The 12,403-nt window shown below is 40.7% G+C and overlaps 1 protein-coding gene across 1 annotated transcript in view; it reads right to left on the bottom strand.

Moving 5' to 3' along the window:
* Positions 1-11,488, bottom strand: part of upSET (SET domain-containing protein upSET) — a 15,248-nt gene extending 3,760 nt beyond the window's left edge. The window contains exons 1-10 of the mRNA XM_018501883.1: positions 8,836-11,488; positions 8,642-8,726; positions 8,363-8,519; positions 8,065-8,209; positions 7,931-7,978; positions 7,078-7,768; positions 6,097-6,581; positions 4,445-6,002; positions 3,445-4,083; positions 2,375-3,379 (exon numbers count right to left, since the gene is read on the bottom strand). Of these exons, the coding sequence (XP_018357385.1) occupies positions 2,375-3,379; positions 3,445-4,083; positions 4,445-6,002; positions 6,097-6,581; positions 7,078-7,768; positions 7,931-7,978; positions 8,065-8,209; positions 8,363-8,519; positions 8,642-8,726; positions 8,836-11,126 (7,104 nt within the window). The 5' untranslated portion in view covers positions 11,127-11,488. The remainder of the gene's footprint in view (positions 1-2,374; positions 3,380-3,444; positions 4,084-4,444; positions 6,003-6,096; positions 6,582-7,077; positions 7,769-7,930; positions 7,979-8,064; positions 8,210-8,362; positions 8,520-8,641; positions 8,727-8,835) is intronic.
* Positions 11,489-12,403: the final 915 nt, after the last annotated feature.

The following is a 12,403-nucleotide window of genomic DNA, read 5'->3' on the forward strand; positions in this document are numbered from 1 at the left end:
CCTCGTGCTCCACTTTTGTCCGTATTAGAAGCGTCATTTGACGATTCCGGCTCAGTTCCGGTTCCTCCGGATGACTGTTGTTTCCGTTTGCGATATTCCGATATGGATAACTAGAAAAATGTATTAATATTTCTCCATATAAGATCGCCTTTTATTACAAAAAGAATTTATATACAGGGTGTTCCAATAACTATTACCACCTGAAATATCTAATCTATAAGAGAAAAATTTATATAGCCAAAATTACACGATGTAAAGGGGACTATCATATGGTGATAATAATTTTTGTCCAGGTGGAGGCGCTTCGGAGATTTTAAGATCAACTTCGTTTTTTTAAATGAATTATATGAATTTTGTTATACAATATGATTCCTCTAATTATTCTGCATAAAATGTATTAAAATCATGGTATCGAAAAATCAATAGTTTACGAGATATTTTACACCTTATTCTGACATAACTTTTTACGTCAAATAAAACGAATACATCGTGCTTCAATAAAAACAAACATTCTTTTAATTAATAACATTTATTTAATTATGTAAATTTAAAGATGTTCGAAATGATAGCCATGACTATCAATGTAACATTGGATTCTTCTGATCATTGATTGGCTTGCTGTTCTAATAACGTCGAGAGATATTGACATATAAGCTGCAATAATCCGTTGTTGCATGTCGTGAAATGTAGTTAGTTGTTTTTTATACACCATATGTCTTTTAGGGTTCCCCATAAAAAATAATCCAGTGGTGTCAAGTCTGGTGTACGAGCTGGCCATGTTACAGGACCACCGCGTCCAATCCAGCGATTTGGAAATTTTTCATTGAGTTTATTTCTCACAACCAATAAAAAATGAGCCGGGCATCCATCGTTCTGATACCACATTATTCGTCGTGTGATTAAAGGCAAAGAAGACTTGCTCATTTTTTATTGGTACCCAATGTATGCTCAAAAAAATTAGCGTACCTATTGCCATTTAGATGTTCGTCGATAAAATAAAGTTTGTTAATAATTTTGTTACCTATCAGAAATAAATGAAAAGATTGGCTAAAAGCAATTTTTTGCACTATATTGTAAATAGAAAAACAACAGCGCGTAATTTGTTACCTATGATACTACGCCATACATTCAAAGACCACTGGTGTTCGACTTGCCGCAGTTAATGAGGATTTTCCATCGATCAGAAATGCATGTGATGTAAATTAACATTCCCGTGATTAATAAATGTTGCCTTATTAGTAAATAACACGGTATCAAAAAATAAATTATTATTTTGAATCTGAGCCTATTGATAAAATCTAACACGATTCACAAAGTCCGTTCCATGCAATGCTTGGTGAATACTGAGATAGTATGGATGGTATTTATGACGATGCAAAATACACACTATTCTTTTTAATATTAGTTTCTCGTTCAATTTGTCACAAACTAATGTGAGAATTTTGAGTCACCTTTACGAGAACCTGAATTTCATTCCCTTCAAAAGTTATTCGCTTGTCACGTTCATTTTTACGAGTATTTAAACTACCAATTTGTCTAAGTTTATCACAAATATTATTAAATGTTCGACGCGAAGGCTGAGTGCGAATAGGATATCGTTCAGCGTATAAATTGTTCGCTCGAACTGAATTGTTTTGACATTCTCCATAAATGAGGATCATATCAACTTGTTTTTCAAATGAATATATCTTGCACGATTAACTGATATATTGATACTAAACTTTTTATGTTAAATTTCATTTCGTGAACTTAAGACGTCCTTCAAAGAATATTTGTTTTCATTGAACCACGATGTATCCGTTATAAGAAAATAACAAGTTAATCATCATTTATGAAGAATGTCAAAATCCAGATATAAAGTAATTTTAAATTTGATATCTTGTAAACTATTGATTTTTCGATACCATGATCTTAATACTTTTTTATGTAGAATAATTAGAGGAATCGTATTGTGTAAAAAAATTCATATAATTCCATTTAAAAAAATGAAATTGACCCTGAAATCTCCGAAGTGCCTCCACCTCTCTGGACAAAAATTATTATTACCATATGACAGCCCCCTTTACATCGTGTAATTTTGGTTATATAAATTTTTCTCTACACCTTATAGATAAGAAGATATTTCAGGTGGTTATAGTTATTGGGACATCCTGTATAACAGATAGAAATAATTTTATGGAAATAAAAACTAAATAATTTTATGAAAATGAAAGTTTTATGAAAATAAAAAGTAAGTGGAAATGTAGGAATCATTTGGTTTTATACTATATGTATAGTAAGTAGTAGGACTGTATTGATGAGGGTAGTGATAATGAACAATGATAAAATAATGAAATGTCATTCTCAGCAACAAAAAACATTACTACTGTCCTACCCTTCTAACCTTGCGCTTGACAGGAGGAAGAGAGTCCGGTTTAAAAGCTGGCGCTGGCATACTATTCGGTACGACGGTCCTCGGATCTTTCAACCGTTTTATCTCTTTGGGTTTGGTCTCTTCCTCCTTGGTGGGAGTCTCTTCTAGCTTCGGCGTTTCCTGAATCGAAGCCGAATCTTGTATTGTGTCTAAACTATGTTCAGAGGAGTCTGATTTTGGTTGAATTACTTGTGATGGTGCGTTAATCTCATTATCAACGTCATTTTTCATTACTTCGGCCGTCGGCTCGTCGTCCAATTTTGCCTCCAAAAGTTCGCGTAGTGCGGTTGACAACATCGACTTTTGCTCCCCATTCTTAGACCCGTCCACAGCGTCCATACTTATCGTGGATTCTATGATAGCCGCTTCAAAGTCCATCTTAGGCGTTTTCGGCGTGGCAGACGAATCGGTCTTCTTACGAATGCGCTCGCTCAAAGGTGGAATCGAGTGAAAGATCTTGGGAGGGTCCGCGATGGACTCCGCATCCATGTTCGCAGAAGTCGAATCGAAGATAGACTCTTCCGACAGGGCGGCAAAGGCAGACGGCTCTTCCACTTTGGAAACTTCCTTTGCGGGCTCGTCATTCGTACCCTTATCCGTCTCTTTCGTGTCATCTTCTGTAATGATAATCTGTTCCGGTTTAGTATCAGGCTTAGTATCAGATTCTTTGAAAGATGTTTCTTCATGACTGATATCAAATAACTTAAAGGAAGATTCGCAGTACTTGTCATCGTCCACGTCCTTATCCTCGGAGTCCGAATCCTCTTTCGAGCTATCCATTAGTCCCTCTATTCCATCCATGCTCTTATCCTTCTCTGAACTCGTGTCAATCTTTTCCTGATAGTCGTTACCGTCGTCGCCGGTGATCTTCTTCATCTGCGCTTCGACGTCAAACTCGTCGATAGATGCGTTGTCGTCTGATTTCTCAGCAATTTCTTCACACTTTTCAATGGCTTCGGATGAATTCTTCTCCTCGTCATTCGACTTTTCGTTTTCGCTATTGGCAATGTTCACGATTTCGGCAATGCCACCCCCGATTTCTTCTCGTCATTCGACTTTTCGTTTTCGCTATTGGCAATGTTCACGATTTCGGCAATGCCACCCCCGAACTCCAGCTGCATCTCCACCACTCGCTGTTTTAAAATCGCGTCGGGTTCTATAGTAGCGATGGGAGAACTGAATCCTTCCATCTCGGTATCGGGTTCATTTTGATCAATTATCTCGACTGTGCCTTTAGTAACAATTTCTTCCTTAGCGAAAGACTCTTTCTTGATATCAAAATTGCTGAATGATACTCTACTTTCGACGGCCTCTCGAATCTTTTCAATTATTTTCTGATCTAATTGATCGTAACTACATTCGGACTTTATATCATCTCCCTCCCACTTTGGGGAAACTTTTTCTTTTTTTGTCATAACATTGTCTACATCCATTTCAGAAGACATTTCTTCCGTTTTAATAATATCAGAGCATTCTGTTTTTTCTTCAGTTTTTACATAAAATTCTGATTGAGGAAAAATATCAATTGAGAGTTTTTCTTGAATAATTGGTTTGTCAGAATCCATAGATCTATCATCTACTTTAATATCTTCTTTTATAGATTCCGAATCGTAGTGTCTGTCATCGGTCTGTTCCACGATAGGCGATTGCACATGTTCTGTATAGTCATCCTGGAAAATATTGGCAATGTTATATATAGTTTATTTTATCATGTACATATTACAAATTAAATATTAAAATAATGCAAAGATAAATATAAACAGCCAAATGAAGTCAATTATAAGTTTAGTAATATATTAAAATCTAATTATTAATCTATAGACCAAAATGTTTGCGACAACTTTATTATACGATATGGTTTTAAAATATTATTATACATCTTATCATATGTCATTAGATTTTAATATATTTTAAGCACTGATTTGATTCATTAACCCATTTATATTACCTTTAATTCTACTATGAGAAAGTCTTGAAATTATTTTTGTAAGTAATTAGTATTTAACAAAATACTTAAACTGTGAAACTTACATCAGCAGAACACAGTGATCTATTGTTAGGCGCTGCTTCAGTCGGAAGCAACATGGTCGGTGTCGTCGGCGGGGTGTAATTATCCGACGATAAACTTTCTCGAGCTATTCTCCGCTTCTTGGGAGGTGCTACCGTCTCGCTAAGCGAAGGTGGACTCTCGGGCCGGCTATTGGGTGAATCACACTCTTCCGAAATCGCCTGGCGCAACCATCGCTTCTTTGCCGAGCCTGTAGAGACAGCGGGACTGCCACCATTGCCATTATTGTTGTTATTACTGGGAATCACTTGCTGTTGCTGTCTACGTTGCGGCGGTGAATCGCATATGCCGCTAACCGAATTGGCAGCTTGCACGAGAGTGGCTAGACTTTTGGCTGCGTAACTCTGAGATAGGAATTCCGCTGAAGCATCTGTCGGTACTGGTGAGAAATGCCTGCTGCACAGCGGATTCATGGAATTTTGTAAGGCTGGTGGACCGGCAGGTGGTAAAACCGGCAGAGGTGACACTTGAGGTATATTAACTTGTGGCGGATCGGGCGATTCCTTTAGCCATTCGTTCATCAATACCTTCTTCGTCTTCGGAAACTTGAAACCCGGAGCCAAGGGGCCGACCGCGGCGGCCACCAATAAACAGGCAGAGGACAACGGTGTCGATGGCGTCGAACTCTGCGAACTGCTACTCGCTCCGCTGTCACAAGTAGGACTTTTGACAGGAGTGGGTTGTTGTAACGGTGGAGAACTCGGAGGACCGGGAGCGTTAGAGTTCGCTAAAGCTAGCAATAAACCAGCCGCAGTGGGAATTCCACCAGATGATGAGCCGGTATTGCTAACATCACCCGTCGTGTTCTTAGACGGAGTGTGTAAGTGTGATGAATAGGGAACATCCCGGCTAGGTGGACGATTCTGACTCAATAGAGGCGGCGACTGCATGGAATTGCTCTCGTCTCCGGAAGATACGTCTGACTCAGCGGAGTTCAATCTCGTCCTTCGACTACTGCCCTGCGATTGAGATGAACTTGTCGTCCTCGCTCGACCTTTCCTTCTTCTACGTCGTAACGGTCTCTCCAAGTTTGTTTGTTTACTACTCTTGGATTGTCCCGTCGTCGAATGACTATCCTCGTTGTCGCTGTGCGTGCCACCAGATTCTTTTCGTTGCGCATTTCTCGCTTGTACCTCCTGTTTTCTCTGCTCCGCCTTCTCTAATCTCTCGAAAGCCTTCATAATGGCCTCCATCTTCCTCTCTTCCCGTGTCATCTTCTTTTTATCCTTTTTCGTTTCCACCGTCGTTATTACCGATTGATTCAAACTAGGTGACGTTTGAGGCTGCGTATTCGTTACCGTAGCGGGGGTCTCTTCCTTTGCAACTTGGCGGGTCGTTGTAGTTATAACCGTAGTCGTAATGGTTCTCCTTGGCGTTGCAGGAGTCACCGTCGATGATGCAGACGATGTTGTAGTCGTAGCGGCTTGCGTGACAGTCGTCACCGGAGGAACTGCCGGTGGTGTGGAGTCGGTTTCCTCACAGACTGTATTCCTTCTACCCCGTCGCCTTCGTTCTCTGCCACTAAGTAACGCACAGATAAAGATAATGCGAATACATTACAAAAATATATAAAATATATATATTTTATTATTTGTATCGTTATGTGGAAACTTACTCGGCAGTTTCGACGAGAGCGCCGTTGCTACCTCTTCTGTTCAGCTGGCTCGCCGCGTTTGTAATTTGACACTCCCGTGGATTATTACATGCGCACACAACAGGCATCGCTGGGGAATTGGGATTGGGTGACAGCAGCAGATCATGCTGCTCGTGTTTGATTGTTATCTCGGCGTTTTTCTCAATTGCACATGTCGTCACAATATAAAGATGTAGCGTGCCTTTCTCGATGCAATGTTTCACCTCGGCGTTCGGCTTGCAACTACGCCGCACAAACCTCGCGTCATTTCCGTATGTCCGCGTGTCTACGCACACTTCGGTGCCGTCGCGTGGCAGACGATAGAAAAACACGAACGGCCCTGGTCGTTGGACGTGTTGTCTACCACTTTGCGTATACTGCAGTCGGTGTTGTGTGCTGAGCATATATTTGCCACGTAATTCCACGATAGGAGTGTTTGGCGGGAGGTACATTGTCGCCACTAAAAACTGTAGCAAAGATTTTTTTCATAAATATTTCAATATATATTTTTTCTATAGAGGAAATAAAAATTTGAATAGTTATTTTAGAATTCAGTAAGTAATCGCGATAGTGATGAACATTAATGAATAATATTGAGAACATCAGCAAAAGATTAGTATCTATTTCAATAAATCAAATATAGGGTAGGGCGAAGTTATTCCATCAATTTAAATCTTGAAGTAATATAAAATTAGGACAACAATATACCTATCTCTTTGCAATGGACATGCTTACAACTTATATAATCATAATTGTTTGAGAGCTTAAGTATGACTTTTAAATGTTCAGTATATGGCTGTTCAGAGACAAAGCACTATCACGACAAGTGAACAAAAAAGCCTCACTCTACCCTAAATAGTATAAAGTAATTTAAAAAGAAAACAAAGAATTTAACAGTTTTCATAATGATAATATTTTTTATGTATTTTTTTTCGTACAGATTCGAGATAGCGTTTTACTTACTCTAAGATTATTGCTGTGCACGTTGAGCCGGCATTTACCGGTGGCAACGACGTTCATGTTACTTTGCTTTAGGTCGCTATGCGTACCGTTGACTTTGATATTTGATATCCTGGCTCGCAATTCGGGGCTGTAATGATTCGTAACGGCTTCTTCGTATCTTTCGATCCATTGTCTAAGGGGGGCCATATTGGTACCCCAGGCATCTTGCACATCGTCCTCTTTATCTTCCAAACTCGTTCTCCTCTTAGCTTTACGTTTCCCAGGTCCTCGCTTCGGAGCGGCGTTGTTCTCCTTCTTACGAACGGTGCTTGATTGTCGGGCTTGCGAATCTCTTCTTTGTCTCTTTCCAACGTTATTGTTATTGTTATTGTTGTTATTATTTAACCTTCGCACCTGCGACGATTGGGCAGACGTATCGGATTTGTTGCGCCTCGGAACTTGCGGTTGTTGCTGCGAAAGTGGACGTTTCTTCTGAGCCGTGGCGTTATTCACCGAACCGACGTCTGTGTCTGCTGAACTGGTGGATGACGTGTCGGAAGACGTGTCCGAATTAAGAAGCTCTTCGCGTTTACGCATTTGCAAGGCACGTGCTCGCTGTCTGTCCACTCGTCGTGGTCGGCATCTCTCGCAGAGGTATTCATCAGGAATGTTCGAACGGTCAATGCCCATACAATCAACGTGCTGCCATACTCTACGATCGCATAATCAGTTTTCAATAAGTACTGTTTTCATTAAATGGAATGCGTAATTTTTCAGTATAATTATTTTATAATATAAATACAGACTAAAAATATATAAATATTTCTCAATCTATATTCTACATTAGTAATGTGAAAATATTGGTCATACTTACAAACAACGGTCACAACATATCATATATCCGTCATCATGTTCAAAGTCACTAAAAATAATATATGAAACACATTATTATCACTAGCCATAATATGTAACATTATACGTCTATCTATAAAATTGTTATTCACTTACCAGATACATCTAGTAACACTGTCCTCGTCATCACCTTCGCCTTCGGGTGCTGTTTCAGTTTCTTCGCCTTCCGGTTCCGCCTCTCGTCCCGCTTCACTACTTATCGCACTGGCAGCATCATCTTCCACATTGGTGTTGATTGCAACTTCAATTATAAAAATATTTGTTATTCCTAACTTCGTTAGATTCTGTATTAGAAGATACACGATGGTTTCTTCATTTGTAAAAAGTTTCAAAAATATAAATTCTTGAAAAAAAAAGATAATAAATTCATGACCGACAATAATATTAACATTACCAGGTCCGAAGATGTAAGGATGTTGGGAAGTAGCTGTGGAACTGCCGGCTCCGTTAATGGGTTGCTGCTTCGGATGAGGAGGTGGCGATGGAGGCGGTGGTGGCGTCCGTGGCGGTGGCGCTCCATAATTATGGTCTTGGAGAACGAACTGAAGACACTGCAGTTAAAAAAGAATTTGCTTTAAATTGAAAATCCATCAATAATCTCGAAATACACATAAAAAATACATCTTATAAATCAAAGCACATTGAGTATACTTTATAACGTATAGATTTGTACCTCGTAAGGAAGCGGCATTCTTCTTACTGGCGATTTAGGGGTACTTTGCTCCTCTTCTTTGGACATCCGTGGCTCATTATCGATTCTACAAGTAAGATTGTTTTATTTTATTATGATAATATCAGATCATTTAAAAAAGAATAAAATTAACTAAATAAATTTATTATAGAGTTCATACTTAAGTTTAAACTTACTTGTTCTCAGTGATGTCTTTACGAGGTTCAATCGTAGCCGAGGTTATTGGAAACAATGTTTTTATTTGTCCGGCTTGCTGTCGGATCTGCTGGGTGTATTGCGGCGTCATGACCAATTGTTTCTGCTGTATCGCTTGCTGCTGAATTTTGATCGGCGAGTTTTTGTGCGGAGCTATCACATTGGATGGTGTGACCACCGTTTGCTGCGGCAGCAAAGTCTTAATACACGTTTTTTGCGCCACTTGCGTCGCAGTCGGACCTTGGGTTTTTGTAAATCCTGTTACGTTCGAACTCAACAAGGGTTTAACGCCAGGGTTACCGCCAATTTTCTGAGCGTGATTTCTCTGTACAGGTTTCTGCGGTGGAATAGTCTTAATGCATCCAGGTTGTTTTTGTGGAGCATTTTGCAGACCGATTATATTCTGTTGCTGCTGTTGTTGTTGAATGATTTTCACGGGCTGAGGAGGATTGTTATTTCTTTGCACTATAATAGGCTGTTGAATGACATTATTTTGGGAATTTGCAGTCATCTTAGTGGGATTCACTATGGGTTTCTGCGAGATAGTCTTCAGACTTGCTACGGTTTGAGCAGCTTGCGTCTGACCCTTCGATATTCCTACCCTCATCATTGTTTGTTGTTGTTGCTGTTGCTGCTGTTGAACTTTCGAGTTCATCATAACCGGAGTTCTTTGATTGTTCGGTACAGGCGCTATCACCTTCGAATGCACATTAGTAATACTTCGTTGAACCTGAAGATTATTCGCCGATTGCTGCTGTTGAGACTTTTGGATTACTTGTTGCGAACCTTGTAAAAATTGCGCCGACGTAGTTTGCAACTGTATTTGCTGTTTAAGCACATTCGAATTTTGCGATGATTTGGAGACGTTTGGCACACTATTGCTCTTACAGACATTACTCATCGTAGTTTGTAGTTTGGTGGTTTGTACTGTGGCCATTGTCTGAGATTTTTGCAGCCCGGTTGCCGTTGATTGAGATCTGACTTGAGATATGCCTGCTTGTTGGCATGCCATAAAATGTTGCCCAGGTGGCGGATACTTTTGTATACCGGTTACAAGGTTACTAGATTTCGAGATATTATTTATTTGTTGTGTGCTTGATTGTAATTGCTGCCTGCCCACGGTTAGAGATATCTTATGAGGCATCTGCAACTTTTGCTGTTGCGTTTTGAGATTTGGAAGATGATTGCCACTCAACAATGGTACTTTTTGATTGTTGCAGACAGGTTGGAGGGTTGTTTTTTGCACATTCGTTGCGCCGACAGGCTGCGTTGTCTTCTGTATCGGATTGCCTAGCTGAATCTTCTGCGGATTTGCGTTGTTCGCTGTTGCCTGATTGTTTATAAACTGACCAGGTAACACTCGTGTTTTCTGCGCACCCTGTGATCTAGATAACGAATTATTACGTTGCGCGACTATGGTGTTAGTGATCACATTTGTCACGGTCTTGATTTTTTGCGCCGATTGACTAGCTGAGATGATGCTGCTTGGCAATGATTTCGTGTAAAATCTTTGTAGATCCTTCACCGCTGTAGTAGAAGTGCCCGTGGAATATACTGGCTGACATTTGTGATGTAACGTAGTCTGTACGTTGCTTGCCACCGTTACTTGTTGCTGCTTACAATGGATAAGGTCAGCTGTCGTAACTTGATTCTTCGATTGATATATCGGCTGACTGCTTTGTGCCGTGATCATGGTTGTCTGCCAAGGACAGAGAACGCCGCCACTATTAGGGGATGGCGAGGACGTCGAGTTAGTCGATGTTTGAGAAGAAATGTTGACCGTTACCGGGATAAGCTGCGCCTGATCAGTGGACGATGGCGATAACTTCTGCGAGATGACGCGCGATGTCAACACCTCCGTGGTGTTGGTTTGTGAACTGGTGATAATTTTTTGCACCTGCTCCCTGGCGCCTTTAGCAACTGGATAAGTCACCACTGGTTTGACACTTGTGAGAGTAGATGCAGTGGTGACCGTCGCAGTCTGCTGCTCCTGGTTACTCGTCGTCTCCAAAGATTGCAACAGCTGCGATTTGCCACTGTTAGTAGCCGCAGTGGCGTCGTCGCCGCTCGTGATCACCATGGCATTCTCTGGCGTGGTGATAGTCGTTGCTGTGCCGGTGGCGACTGCAACGGGTTCCTGGGACCGCCATATCTCCTGAGCGAACAGTAACGTCGGTGGCGGTTGTTCTTCATTCCTGTCCCTGTCCTTTGTCGTGTTCTCCACCACCGGCGCAGCTGCGGCCTCTACATCTAGTTTCAGAACAAAACTCATGGTGGTTTCATTAGCTTGGCCATATTCCTTCTCCACTTCCGCAGACGTAGACTTCGTCGTTCCAGTCGCCGTCGAAACGACAGTTTGCTCCGCTTCGTCATCATTGTTATCTGTGGCTGGTGTGTTCTCGTTGATGCGACCGTCACCGCCGATCAACGAAGATGCCGGGGGAGGTGGGCCAGGCCCTGGGGACAATTGCTCCCCACTGCCAGCTGTTCCACCCCCCGATAACTTGATTACCGATGGGGTCGACGTTTTGGTAGCCTTATGAGAGCACGCCAAGTGGAAACTCGCGAGCGAGTTTAGCGACCGGTTCAAGGACTGTTGGCTATCGTCCTCACCCGGGTTCACCAAGTCTAGTTCTCGATTTGGCTATTTGAGGACTGTGGACCATAGGCTGCAAGAGAAAAAAAATCAAAATTATTATTACAAAAGTTGACCCGGGAGATGTTTTATAATTAAATAATAATGTGATTTTATTTTTCTGTATCTCGCTTATGTCATTGCAAAACTAATATTAAAGGAATTAAACTCTGTTAAATTAGATTACAACGCAGATATATATTTCATTTAAGTGAAGGAGCCTGTCGACCCACTAATTTCTACAATCCAAAACGCATTTACAAGCAACATTTCTTTGTCAATCGTAAAGGCAATTTAATCGAATGATTTTAATTTATCGAATGATTCATGTATAATTGAGAACTGAAACGCGAGTTACAATTTGTGACGTGTTCCTAAGAATTTTTTAGCTTTAACGAGATCTAATCATCATAATCATGATAATCAAGGCATCAAAGTCCTTTCTCTCCCCTTTCCCCTGGAAGTTTCCCAATTGGAAAACCGATGGTCAAATAAGGGATAGCCAGTTTCAAGAACATTCGACGGGTAATGTGGGAGTTGTCTCGAAGTCGATGCGAGAGCACCGAGAAAGACGGAAGTGCGCTTGCGAGAGATTTCTGCGGAGCGCAGATTCCGGACAACTTTCTCGACAAGTACGTTGGCTGTTCGGTCATTGATCACTATTGCGCGCGTCTTGCGTATCTACGTTGCTTCTGTCCATATTAGCATGCGCACGATAGAAATACAAGGCTGCTTTACTTTATTCGATAAAAAAAACGTGAGAATTTTTATGAGCAGCGAACTAGCAGAACGGCAACGAACCTTTGCGATCTATATTATTTCTCATAAATGATCAAAGATCAAGTATTTTGTCCTCAATTTCATTTAATCTGCAAATTTATAAATCAAAGAATTTTTCAAAGAAGTAAAGACGC

Source organism: Trachymyrmex cornetzi, unplaced genomic scaffold (assembly GCF_001594075.2).
Source record: "Trachymyrmex cornetzi isolate Tcor2-1 unplaced genomic scaffold, Tcor1.1 scaffold1435, whole genome shotgun sequence".
NCBI lineage: Eukaryota > Metazoa > Arthropoda > Insecta > Hymenoptera > Formicidae > Trachymyrmex > Trachymyrmex cornetzi.